Source organism: Phacochoerus africanus, chromosome 11 (genome assembly GCF_016906955.1).
Source record: "Phacochoerus africanus isolate WHEZ1 chromosome 11, ROS_Pafr_v1, whole genome shotgun sequence".
NCBI classification, from domain to species: Eukaryota; Metazoa; Chordata; class Mammalia; order Artiodactyla; family Suidae; genus Phacochoerus; species Phacochoerus africanus.
The window spans coordinates 120,926,523-120,939,049 of NC_062554.1; the positions used below are offsets into that span (position 1 = coordinate 120,926,523).

General features: G+C 37.6%; 1 protein-coding gene across 4 annotated transcripts in view; it reads left to right on the forward strand.

Annotated features, from left to right (window-relative positions):
* Positions 1-12,527, forward strand: part of CEP350 (centrosomal protein 350) — a 156,549-nt gene that overhangs the window by 21,284 nt on the left and 122,738 nt on the right. For 2 of the 4 annotated variants that reach the window (XM_047751751.1, XM_047751752.1), the window contains exons 6-7: positions 3,409-4,031; positions 9,393-9,506. In XM_047751751.1, coding sequence (XP_047607707.1) covers positions 3,409-4,031; positions 9,393-9,506 — 737 coding nt within the window. Of the gene's footprint in view, positions 1-3,408; positions 4,032-4,083; positions 4,268-9,392; positions 9,507-12,527 lie in introns of those variants that run through there. The other 2 variants (XM_047751754.1, XM_047751753.1) reach the window with 2 other exon arrangements.

The window sequence follows — 12,527 nt, forward strand, 5'->3', positions numbered from 1 at the left end:
AATCAAGGTGTTTAATGTAGCGATGCTTGGAAGTACTGGGTTTGTAGTCTTAAATTTGAGATAAAAAATTTGGGTGATGGAGGTAAATTATGAATTCATTTTTCAGTATGTTTAAGTTGATGCAATTTTGAAATGTCTAGGTGAAAATAATTCAGTAGACATTTGGAAATTTAGGTAGGAATGTGAAAAGGTCAGGGCTGCAAATAAATTTGGGACTGGTCAGTAGTGTTGAAATGATAAAAATGGTGGAAAAGAAGTTCCCATTATGGCTCAGTGGTTAATGAATCCAACTAGGAACCATGAGGTTGCAGGTTCGGTCCCTGGCCTCGCTCAGTGGGTTGGGGATCCGGCATTGCTGTGAGCTTGTGGTATGGGTCGCAGATGCAGTTCAGATCCCGCGTTGCTGTGGCTGTGGTGTAGGCCGGCAGTTATAGCTCTGATTAGACCTCTAGCCTGGGAACCTCCATATGCTGTGAGTGTGGCCATAGAAAAGACAAAAGACAAGAAAAAAAAAAGTGAAAAATTGGGAAAAGGCCAGGGACTTACTTAATCTAAGTAAAATTTTATAGTTTAGACAAAGGAGAAGGGAAAAATTTGAAGAATAATAAGATGCCTAGAAACATAATCAGCATCAAAATTGAAACTAAATTATTGACTGTATTCTGATATTCTTCCTGCAAAGAATACTCATGTTTAAAGTTGTATAAATTGTCTTTTTTTTTGACAGTGGTTTTTATTTTTTCCATTATAGCTGATTTACAGTGTTCTTTCAATTTTCTGCTGCACAGCAAGGTGACCCAGTCACACATACATGTATATGTTGTTTTTTCTCACATTATCATGCTCCATCACAAGTGCCCATAGTTCCCAGTGCTCTACAGCAGGATCCCATTGCTTATCCATTCCAAAGGCTATAGTTGGCATTTATTAACCCCAAATTATGTCTTTTAAGAAAAGGAAAGAGTACCGATAGGATAACTGAATAGAATACTCTTCACCTGGCCACCTCTGATCATCACTTAAAACTCATCTTTTATCACCTTCTATATGAAACATTGCCAGATCTGTTTCTACTCCACTCCACTCCTCAGTTTATTTAACCCTTCCTCTGTGCTCCCATAATACTATTTATCTTGCTCTGTTAGAGCATTTTCATGTTGCATTATATTTTGATTCCATATCTACCCATTATGTTAGTTTATGTAAGGCCATCTTATTCTCAAAGCATTATCTTAATGCTTGTCATTTACTAAGTATCCTAAAGAGTGAACACACTTATAAGTAGTAAATATTTCATGGGCGAATGAAAGATTTTGTGAAATTACTTTTTTGGGGGTCTGTTGTCCTTCCCATTTTAAGACTGAGGCATGATATGGAAAGTACCATTTTATGCTTTATTTTATTCTCTACATGTGCTAATTTTAGACCTTAATCATTTTAACAGTGAACTGTTGCAATCTGACCAATAGAGTGAATGTAGTCTTGATTCTAATAGAAGCTGCAGAGTGCACTTCTCAGGCCCTTGTGTAATAATCAGCTACTCAGAACAGGGTAAAATGTTTTTTGGGTCATAGACCCCAGTGACAATCTGATGGAAGCTGCAGACTGTCTCCTTAGAAAAGTGCTCACACTTATGCACTCATGATAGATACATTTACCATATTATGCTGTAGTAGAGTCATGACTTTAAGAATTTTTGTGATATTTAGAGTTTTAGGCCTATACACAAAACACCTCGATCAGTGCTATGCGGTGGAACCATTAATAATGCAACCCACACACATGTGATCTCAGAATTTTTAGAAGTCACACATGCACGAAGATGCTTTACCCTCTTTATTTATTTTTTTGTTTGTTTTTGTTTTTTTGCTTTTTAGGGCTGTACCTATGGCATATGAAAGTTCCTAGGCTAGGGTTGAATTGGAGCTACAGCTGCAGGCCTATGCCACAGCCACAGCAATGCGGAGTCCAAGCTGCATTTTCGACCTGTACCACAGCTCACAGCAACACTGAACTTAACCCACTGAATGAGGCCAGGGATTGTACCTGCATCCTCAAGGATACTAGTTGGGTTTGTAACCTGCTGAGCCACAATGGGAACTCCCTTTCTTTCGTTTTTGTTCTAAATCTTTTAAATCTGCTGTGTAATTTACAGCACATTTCATTTTGGACTAGCCACATTCAGGTGCTCAATTGCCACAAGTGATAAATGTCTCTTTCAGATGTTGTAGGTCCAGATGGTTGTTATGTCTGCTTTTATAATTTTGGTTGGATAGTTTTTCATGTACTCTTCATACTGCTGAGGCTTGTTTATATTAACCTCCCTTTTAATAAACTGCTTCTGTTCATAAAATATAACTTATTAGAATGATGTGTAAAATTAAAAATAGTTTGTGGAGGAAGACTTTTGCTAGTCTTTTTACGAATAGAGAACATGGACGTTGAGGTATGTGGTTTAGTTATGTCCGTTCTTTGCTTACTCCGGAGTTTCCCAATGTGCTTTATATAATTTGAAGTTGTCAAAAAATTGTCTGTGGTTCAGAGAGGTTTACTAACCACACTTTTTTTTAGCTGCACCTGTGGCATGTGGAAGTTCTCAGGCTAGGGAGTGAACCTGCACCACAATAGCAACCCAGGACTACTGCAGTGACGCCAAATCCTTAACTCACTGTGCCACAGGAGAACCCACTAACTACATTTGTTTGGAGGACAATATTTATTGTACTTCCACTTTGTTTCTAATCCAAGTCTGTTTGTTAATTTGGAACATTATTTAGAAGTAACACATATGAAAGGCCAGAATTTGAGAACTTTTTCCCCTAGTACTTAAGATTTCACGGAGAAGTAAAATGTAGATTTTGGTTAATGCGTCTCAAGTGACTATCCAAAGTCAGACTGTAATCTTATATTCTGGGGTTCTTAAGGAAATTTCTCCATACATTTTTACATATTTTTTATTTTATAATATGCAGATTATGATATAGATTCTTACCACTATCTAAACTTGATACACAGGGGGCATTGAGATTTAATATTAGTGATGGTTATTTTGTTATTTTATTTTACTGTACTGTACTTTACTGTACTTTTATTTTATTTTCTTCTTTCTTTTTCTGCTGCCCTGCAGCATATGGAGTTCCTGGGCCAGGGATCAGATCCCTGCACTACAGCTGTGGCAATGCTGGATCCTTTAACAGCTGTGCCAGGCTGGGTATAAAATCTGCATCCTGGCACTGCAGAGACACCACCAATCCCCTTGTGCCACAGTGGGAACTCCTATTGGTTATTTTCAACCTACTGGAATTTCTATGTTTTGGGGGCCTATAATGTTATCTTAGAGTTCTCCATTCAGTTTATATGACTGGTTTTTGTACTCTTTATTCAAAGCTTATTATTTTTTAATAACAGGGAAGTCCATGGCACACCCTCCAGTATAAGTCCCAGCCGTTTAGAGTCAAAGCATGTATATTGTGTGGATGTTAATGAAGAGAAGCCTGAGAGTGGGAACCGGATGATAAGCAATCGAGAAGATCGGGATATACGTTATTGTGATTTTGAGAGTTCCCAGTCATCTGTCATCAATGATACTGTTGTTAGGTTTTTAAATGATCAGCCAACAATTGATGCATTGCAAAATTCTGAATGTTTGATTAAGATGGCAGCTCCTATAAGAACTGATGAAGAAAAGCCAAACAGAGCAAAAGGAAATGAGAACAATTTGAAGACTTCTGGGAGTAACATGGGTCATGATGTTGATCCAAAAATGTTACGGCTAACTGACTCTTCTCCGTCTTCTACTAGTACTTCTAATTCCCAAAGATTAGATACCTTAAGGCGGCGACAACATGATGCCAAACTAGAAAAACTCAAGGAGCGGATTAGGAAACAGTGGGAACATTCAGAAGAAACAAGTGGCCAGGGCCAGAATCTCGGTCATATTGACCACCCAATAATGGTTGTTAATGTTGATAACTCAGTGACAGCAAAAGTCAGAAAAGTGGCAACAGCACCACCTGCTCCAGCATATAAAGGTTTGTAATCAGTCTTTATATCTTTTTCTCTTCCTGCCTCCTTATCTCCCTTTCTTCCTAGAATGTATTTGAGTAGAAAGGATCATCTTTAGAAGAAAGTGTGATTAGGAAATCAGATGCTAAAAGATTAATTCAAGGTGCACGTTAAAAGTGCAGATTCCTGGATCGTATACTAAACCTAAACTAGAATTTCTAGAGATGGAGTCCAGAGTTGGAATTTTAAGCCACTCCCTCAGGTGATTTCTTCTAGTTTGAGAATTTCTAAATGAATATTTAATAAGTTGAACAAAAGAGAAAATAAAAATTAGTACAGAGAATTGAAAGGCTATTGTTCTTCTTTTGCCATTATATTTGAATCATTATTAGGAATTCTCTCAAATGTAATATTAAAAGATAATTCAGTCAATGCCAGTTAATATTTGGTTACAGAATATTTTGGCACTGACATTTTGATCCTAGTGTTATTTTAATCTTTGAGTTTTGACATTAGGCTCTCTCCATGTTTAAGAAAACAAATATTTAAATCAGATTTATACCAAGATTGATAGATTTCCATTGAAAACATGTTTGTAAATCAACTATACTTTATTAAAAAATTTTTATTTTTTATTTTTTAAAAATTTATTTGATAAATTTTTTTTTTATATAAAGATGTTTTTCAGAGAGTATTTCTGTTGTCTGCCCAACTCAAGTTTTTATGTATGGTGGTTTTTATGCCTTTTTATGATCCTGAAGTTATCTTCACAGGGTCATCCGTTTAAAATTTTAGAGTTGATTCATTGGGAGTTCCCGTCATGGCACAGCGGAAACGAATCCGGCTAGGAACCATGAGGTTGCAGGTTCCATCCCTGGCCTTGCTCAGTGGGTTAAGGATCCGGCATTGCTGTGAGCTGTGGTGTAGATCACAGATGTGGCTCGGATCTGGTGTTGCTGTGGCTCTGGTGTAGGCCAGCAGCTGTAGCTCTGATTAGACCCCTAACCTGGGAACGTCTGTATGCCGTGGTTACGGCCCTAAAATGACAAAAAAAAAAAAGTCGATTCGTTGATGATGTTACTGTATGTTATACTTTTGTCTTAAACTTTTGCCATTTGGCTTTCTTTTGTGGATTTTTTTTTTTCACGTTCAGTTTCTCTAGATAAATGTGTGAAGATCAGAGTATAGCCAAGATTTGTTCCTTCTGTTAATTTTAACAGAACAAATTTTACTGTGTACAGTTTGAGCAGTTGCCAGTGTTTTGTGTTGCTTATTATGTTTTGGTAGTGATATTCATTGTGCATTAGATAAAAGGTAGATTGTTAGCATTTTATTAAAAATAATTTGTGATAAAATTTTGGACAAGTCCCTTAATAAAATTCTTTCATATGCTTTTAGTAATACGTGTGCCATGTGGAAATTGTCCACACTGTTGACAGAGAAAATTGCAAATGGTGGGGTCAAAATGTTCTTTTTGATTCTCAGATAGTGATTATCCAAAACTTGGGCTGTACTAATATTAGACCCGTTAAATGAAGATTGAACATTTAATTAAGGTTTGTTCATTCTAGAAGTCAAAGTTCTGAAATTCTGAAAGTTATTCCACTAAGGCAAAGTTAAGGTGGTCAATTTGCATCTTTATTTTACTTAATAATTTACTGGGAGTTCCCATTGTGGCGCAGAGGAAAGGAATCCGACTAGGACCATGAGGTTGTGGGTTCGATCACTGGCCTTGCTCAGTGGGTTAAGTATCTGGTATTGCCGTGAGCTGTGGTGTAGTTGGCAGATGCGGCTTGGATCTGGCATTGCTGTGGCTCTGGCACAGGCCTGAAGCTACAGCTCCAATTAGACCCCTAGCTTGGGAACCTCTATGTGCTGCGGGTGAGGCCCTCAAAAGACAAAAGACAAAACCAAATATATTTAATAATTTACAAAACACCAAAAAATTAAAAAACAGAACAACCTTAAACAACCAGAATGAAAATGTTAAGTATAATTTTCTTTGAGTTGGCAACTGGATTTTGTATATTCCCTTAACTGACTAATTTTTAACACATTAGTTTTTATATTAAAATATGAACATAACTTTTGGGAGGCTAACTCATGAAATGTAGTATACATTTCAGAAATCATAACAAAATGTGGTTTACAGTATCTTGAGAAATGGATTTTTTTTCCAACAATGAACAACAGTTTTTCTGCCAATTTTGTCAGTGTAAATTAAATGCATCTTAATAATACTGTATTCTAAAGTGCCTTTTTTTTTTTTTTTTTAAAACTGTTGTACCAGTGGCATGTGCAAGTTCTCGGGCTAGGGTTGAATTGGAGCCACAGTTGGAGCCTATGTCACAGCCACAGCAACACCAAATCCGAGCCACATCTTTGACCTACACTGCAGCTCACAGCAGTGCCTGATCCTTAACCCACTGAGTGAAGCCATGGATCATATCACATCCTCATGGACACTGTGTCGGGTTCTTTACCCACTGAACCACAGCGGGAACTCCTAAAGTGATTTAATTTCATTTGTTCAAATACATAATAAATTCACTCGGTTCACAGTTCAGAAGATGAAAAGGATGTACCTTGAAAAGCTTTATGACTCTTGTCATAAAGACTCAGCCACCTCCAACCTTTCTGGAGGTTACTTGTGTTAACAATTTCTGTATCATTCCAGAGACAATTTTCTTACACACAAATAAGAGGGTGTGTGTGTGTGTGTGTGTGTGTGTGTGCGCGCGCGCGCTAGTGTTTCTTTTTTTTTTTTCCCTGTAGTTAGCATATGAAACCCATTTTAAGCTTTGGTTTTTCTTCTTTTTGTGTAGCTGTTTAAAATTTGAAGTAGTGAACGCAATGGTGTTTTTGTGATTCTTTCTTGTCTTATACCTAGTTGTTTGCATATCTTTTACTTTCTGGCGTGAATGCCAAAATTGCTTAAGAGCCAGTATTGGTCATCTGTATTTTATTTCAGAGGTTGGTTTTGTTTCAGAGGTTACAGTATCTTGAACACAAGTAAATGCACAGTGTATTTTTTAATTCTATTCAGTAAATTCAACTAGAAGGAAAAAATGTAGACAAAGAGTGGAGATAAAGATTGGGAGCAGAAAAAGAAAGCGATATAGGTATTGAAAGCTTCTAAAGTTAACTTATAAGTAAAAATGCAAATATAAAGAAAGGCTCACCCTCACCATATTGTATGGAATTGCCATACTCTTTTGTTACAAACTGTAGTTTGTAGTAGATTGGATACTATGTTTATATAAAGTTTCTTCTTATGTAGGTATAGCCATAGTTGTGTGTCCAGTGCCACAAATATCAAGCTCCTGCTGTTGTTCCTAAGAGCTGAATAGATTATTTTCTATTGGGCACGTAATTAATTTACTGATACATTTAATCTAACACTTCTTAAATGCTCTTATCAATTTTTGACTCCATTCTTTACATTGACTTAATTTTACAAAATATTTAATGGCAATTCTTTGGTAAGTTGAGCTCATTTGAAAATGTAGATCTTTTTACTACTCTGGTTATTATCTATATTCATTATTTTATCATTTTGCAAAATAGATTCCAAGTTCATTATATTTTTTAAAGAGTAGTGATAAATTTGAAGTAGGAAATTAGAATGGTAATTTTTAAGAAATAGCACATGAGTAATGTTTGTTGAGAATTTGAACAAGTGTGTTTTACAGACCTGTTTTCCACACTTTGGCTGCATTTTGCCTATTGAGGCAGAAGCCATGTCCATTTGTTAAGCTATAGGCAAAATCAGACAGATGGCAGCAATTAGTGCCTGTCTTCAAAGAAAAGAATGAGTAGTGTTGTCTCTCTCTTAGTCTTGAGAAGGGTAGCTTGTATCTCTGATATCTATAATTTATGATTGACATTCTTTTATCATTTAATTTAGTGCTTCTCCATTTGTGGTCTTTTTGAACAAATGTATATTGCTTTATCTCACTGAAGCTTACTTTTTCCAAACAGTATTTGTTAACAGTCTATGTGGTAGTTAATTATGCATTCCTCTTGTAAACAGCTTATAAAGCTGTTCAGCATCATTGGTTATTAGGGAAACACAAATCAAAACCACAGTGAGATACCGTTGCACACATGCTAGGATGGCTATAATAAAAAAAGACAGACAGTAATAAGTGTTGATGGGGCTATAGAGAAACTGAATTCTCATACATTGCTGGGTGAGAATGTAAAATGGTGCAGTCCTTTAGAAAACAGTTTGGCAGTTCCTCAAAAAGTTAAACATGGAGTTACCATATGACCCAGAGGTTCCACTGCTAGGTGTAATACCCAAAGGAATTGGAAACATATATCCACACACACACTTGTGCATGAATTTTTTTTTTTTTTTTGTCTTTTGAGGGCCACACCCATGGCAATGGAGGTTCCCAGGCTAGGGGTCTAATCGAAGCTGTAGCTGCCAGCCTACACCACAGCCACAGCAACGCCAGATCTGAGCCGCATCTGCGACCTACACCACAGCTCATGGCAACACCGGATCCTTAACGCATTGAGCAAGGCCAGGGATGGAACCCACAACCTCATGGTTCCTAGTCAGATTCGTTAACCACTGAGCCACGATGGGAACTCCAAGCAACATTATTCTTAATAGCCCCAAAGTAGAAGCAACCCAAGTATTCATCAGCTGATGAACGGATAAACAGATAGTGGTATATCCATACAATGGGATATCATTCAACAGTAAAAAGAAAGTTAGATATGTATTATGAGATGAATGAACTTTGAAAACAAATTGCTGAGTGAAAGAACTAGACACAAAAGGCTGCATATTGTGTGAATATGTTGAAATGAAATGTCCAGAATAGGAAAAATCCATAAAGATGGAAAATAGATTAGTAGTTGCCAGGGAATAGGAGTGGTGTAGGGAGTGACTGCTGATGGTATAGGGTTTCTTTGCAGGGTGATGAAATGCTTTGAATTTAGATAGTGGTGATAGTTGTATAACTTTTTTTTTTTTTTAGGTCTTTTTGCCTTTTCTATGGCTGCTCCTGTGACATATGGAGGTTCCCAGGCTAGGGGTCTAATCGGAGCCATAGACGCCGGCCTACACCAGAGCCACAGCAACACGGGATCTGAGCTGTGTCTGCAACCTGCACCACAGCTCATGGCAACGCCAGATCCTTAACCCACTGAGCAAGGCCAGGAATGGAACCCGCAACCTCATGGTTCCTAGTCAAATTCCTTAACCACTGAGCCACAATGGGAACTCCCCAGTTGTATAACTTTTGAATGTACTAAAAACTGGAGTTGTATACTTTGATTTTTAGAGTATATTAATTATATTTCATTTTAAGAGTATAACAAAACTTTTAATGCACCTTTGGTAAGAATGTTCTGTATTGGTTATACATTAGGCTTTAATCCTTCTGAGACCAAGATTCGAACACCTGATGGGAAAGTGTGGCAGGAGGCTGAGTTTCAAAACATGAGTAGAGAACTGTATCGTGACTTAGCACTTCACTTTGCAGGTGAGAGTAAGAGCTTTTTTAGATTTTGAGTGTTTTATCATGCATACTATGTGATTTATAGTACTTAAACATAAGATTGTCACCAAACTAAAGATATTCTCCTTTCCAAACTGCATGGTATACTAAAGTAGTGGTAGTGTCAGTCATATGGCCCTCTTAGCCTCTAGGCTCTGCTCCATGGTCAAAATTAGCATACATAGCTGATGAGACAGAAACTGGGCTATTTTTAAACTGAGGGACTTTCTGAGTTGGGCTGGTCTGATTGGAAGGTAACATAGCAGAGTCTAGTTGAAATTTACTTCTACTAGACCTCTGAGATCTTTGAAATATCAGTAATTTGGCAGGCAGCAGATGAAAAGATACATGAGGACGATTTGGAGAAAGAAAAGTAAACATTATTGGAAGAGATTAATGCTAGAGAATTGAAAATAAGAGAAACTTATGAAAGACTGGAAGAGGGAAACTAAAAGGTCACACTCATAATGTTATTACTTATTGAACACCTCATGTGATTTTGGGCAAGATGCTGCTGGTACTTCTGAATTTTTTTACAGTTGAGGAAATGTAGACTCAAAGAGTAATTTTCCATAGTTAAATAGAGCAGTTAAGATTTGAAGCCAAGCAGTTCCTGTCGTGGCTCATCGGTAACAAACCTGACTAGTATCCATGAGTTTGATCCCTGGTTCTGCTCAGTGGGTTAAGGATCCAGTGTTGAGTGGCTGTGTAATAGGCCAGCAGCTGAAGCTGCCATTTGACCCCTAGCCTGGGAACTTCTATATGCCCAGGTGCAGCCCTAGAAAGCAAAAAGCTGTTGGGATTGTAGTCCCCTGGTGGCTCAGTGTGTTAAGGATCTGGTGTTGTCACTGCTGTGGCTAAGGTTCCATCCCTGGCCCTGGAACCTCCACATGCTGCATGTGCAGCCAAAAAAAAAAAAAAAAAGAACCAAGATTCAAAACCAACTCTGTCTGACTCTAAAACCTTAGGTTTCTCTAGTAAGCCCCCATCGAGATTCTGGTAATAAATACTGACATTAAATGTCCAGTCCAGTTTTCCTACTGTTACTGTTGGAACATTGTCTTGAGAAATTTTTTTTCTCATGTGGAAAGGAAGTATAATGTGACAGGAGCAAAGAGTTTGGAATCAGCTTACAGGGGTTCAAATTCTGGCTCTTCCACTTACCAGCTGTTTATGCTGCCTATGTTACATAACCTCTCCTCCTTGGTTTTCTCATCTGAAAAATAGGAATAATAACAATATACCTCATAGAACAGTATCATTATAGACTAGGTGAATGATGTATGTCAGAACTCTTAAATAGGTCTGCCTGTTAGTCTGTCTTCCCTTTTGTTATGGTGGCTAACATATGCTCTGCCTATGCTCTTATCTTAAACAAACCCATCTGCTGTGTTTTAGATTTCATTTGCTCTTGTGTATTTAAGGCCATTATTTTTTACTTTTATTTGTATTATTATTTTTTGCTTTTTAGGGCCACACCCATGGCATATGAAGGTTCCCAGGCCAGGGGTTGAATCGAAGCTGCAACTGTCAGCCTACACCAGAGCCACAGCAACTCAGGATTCCAGCCGTGTCTGCGACCTACACTGCAGCTCACAGCAATGCAAGATCCTTAACCCACTGTTGGAGGCCAGGGATCGAACTTACATCCTCATGGTTACTAGTTGGATTTGTTACCACTGAACCATGACGGGAACTCTAAAGGCCCCGCTTTAGCCCTGTTTTCTTTCTTTTGCATCTTCAAGTTTTCCCTCTCTATGAGGTTATGCCCATCAGTATACTGTTTGATAACATGCTGTTATCTTAGCCATCATAAGAGAACCTCTCTTTTGGCCTTACTCTTTGCAGCTACTGCCTTGTTTCTCTCCTTTTACTTAACAGCAAAACTTCAAAAAGTTACCTTATCTTTATTGTCTCTAATTTTTCTCCATTTTACTTTTAAACCCTTTCTGTTAGATTTTAGCTTCTACTTCTCTCTGTGGACTGCTGTTATCAAGATCATCAATGACTTCTGCATTGCTAAATCCAGTGTTTAATTCTTATTTGTCATCCTGCTAGATCTCTTAGCAGCATTGGCCATGATTGATCACTTCCTTGAAATTCTTCACTTGACATCTGTCTAGGATACCATAAATGTTTAGTTTTCCTCTTAAGTCTAGCTGCTCCTTTTTAGGTCCCCCCCCCAATCACCTCTGATCTCCAAACATTGGCATGCCCTGCTCTCGGTACTCAGATCTGTTTTTCTCTTTTTAAAATTTTTTTCTCTTTTCTCTCCCACCCCTTTCATTTTCATTTTTTTTGTTTGTTTTTTAATTTTTTATTTATCTCTGTACAAACTAGGCAGATTCATCCATCATAGTTTGAGGATTTTGCTGTTTCTGATGATTCTCTGTTGTTCAGGACTGTGCTCTGCTGCTGTGATTCCCAGATTTATGTCTCTGGCCAGATTCCTCTAAACTCTAATTCATATCCAGCTGCTAACTATGCACCTTCCCTTGAATGTATGATAGATTTCTTTAGCTTAATATATCCAAAATGGAGCTAGCTAACTAAATGGGGTCAAGATATACCCCTTAAACTTACTCCCCTGGTAGTCTATCTTAGTTAATTCTATCCTTCTGATTGTTTGGCTCTCAAATCTTGAGTCATCCTTGACCCCTCTATTTCCCTCATAACTTATATCTAATATTGTTTGAAATACATCTAAAGCTTAACCACTTGTCCCTACCACCTAAATCCAAGCCATCCACTGTCAGTTACTCCTTTCCTCAGTCTTAGAAAAACTTCTCATCTTACTCCTGAGTAAAACCTGAAGTTCTTACAGTGATCTATAAAGCCCTGCATGATCTGGCTCTCAGTTATATCTCTTGGTTTTTATTGTTCTTCTCTTTGTTCACTTCTTTCACACTGACCTTGCTATTTCTTAGGCACTAGGTGTACTCCTGCCTTAGGGCCTTTGACTCACACTTACTTCTTTTTTCAGAATGCAGAGCTCTGCATGTAATT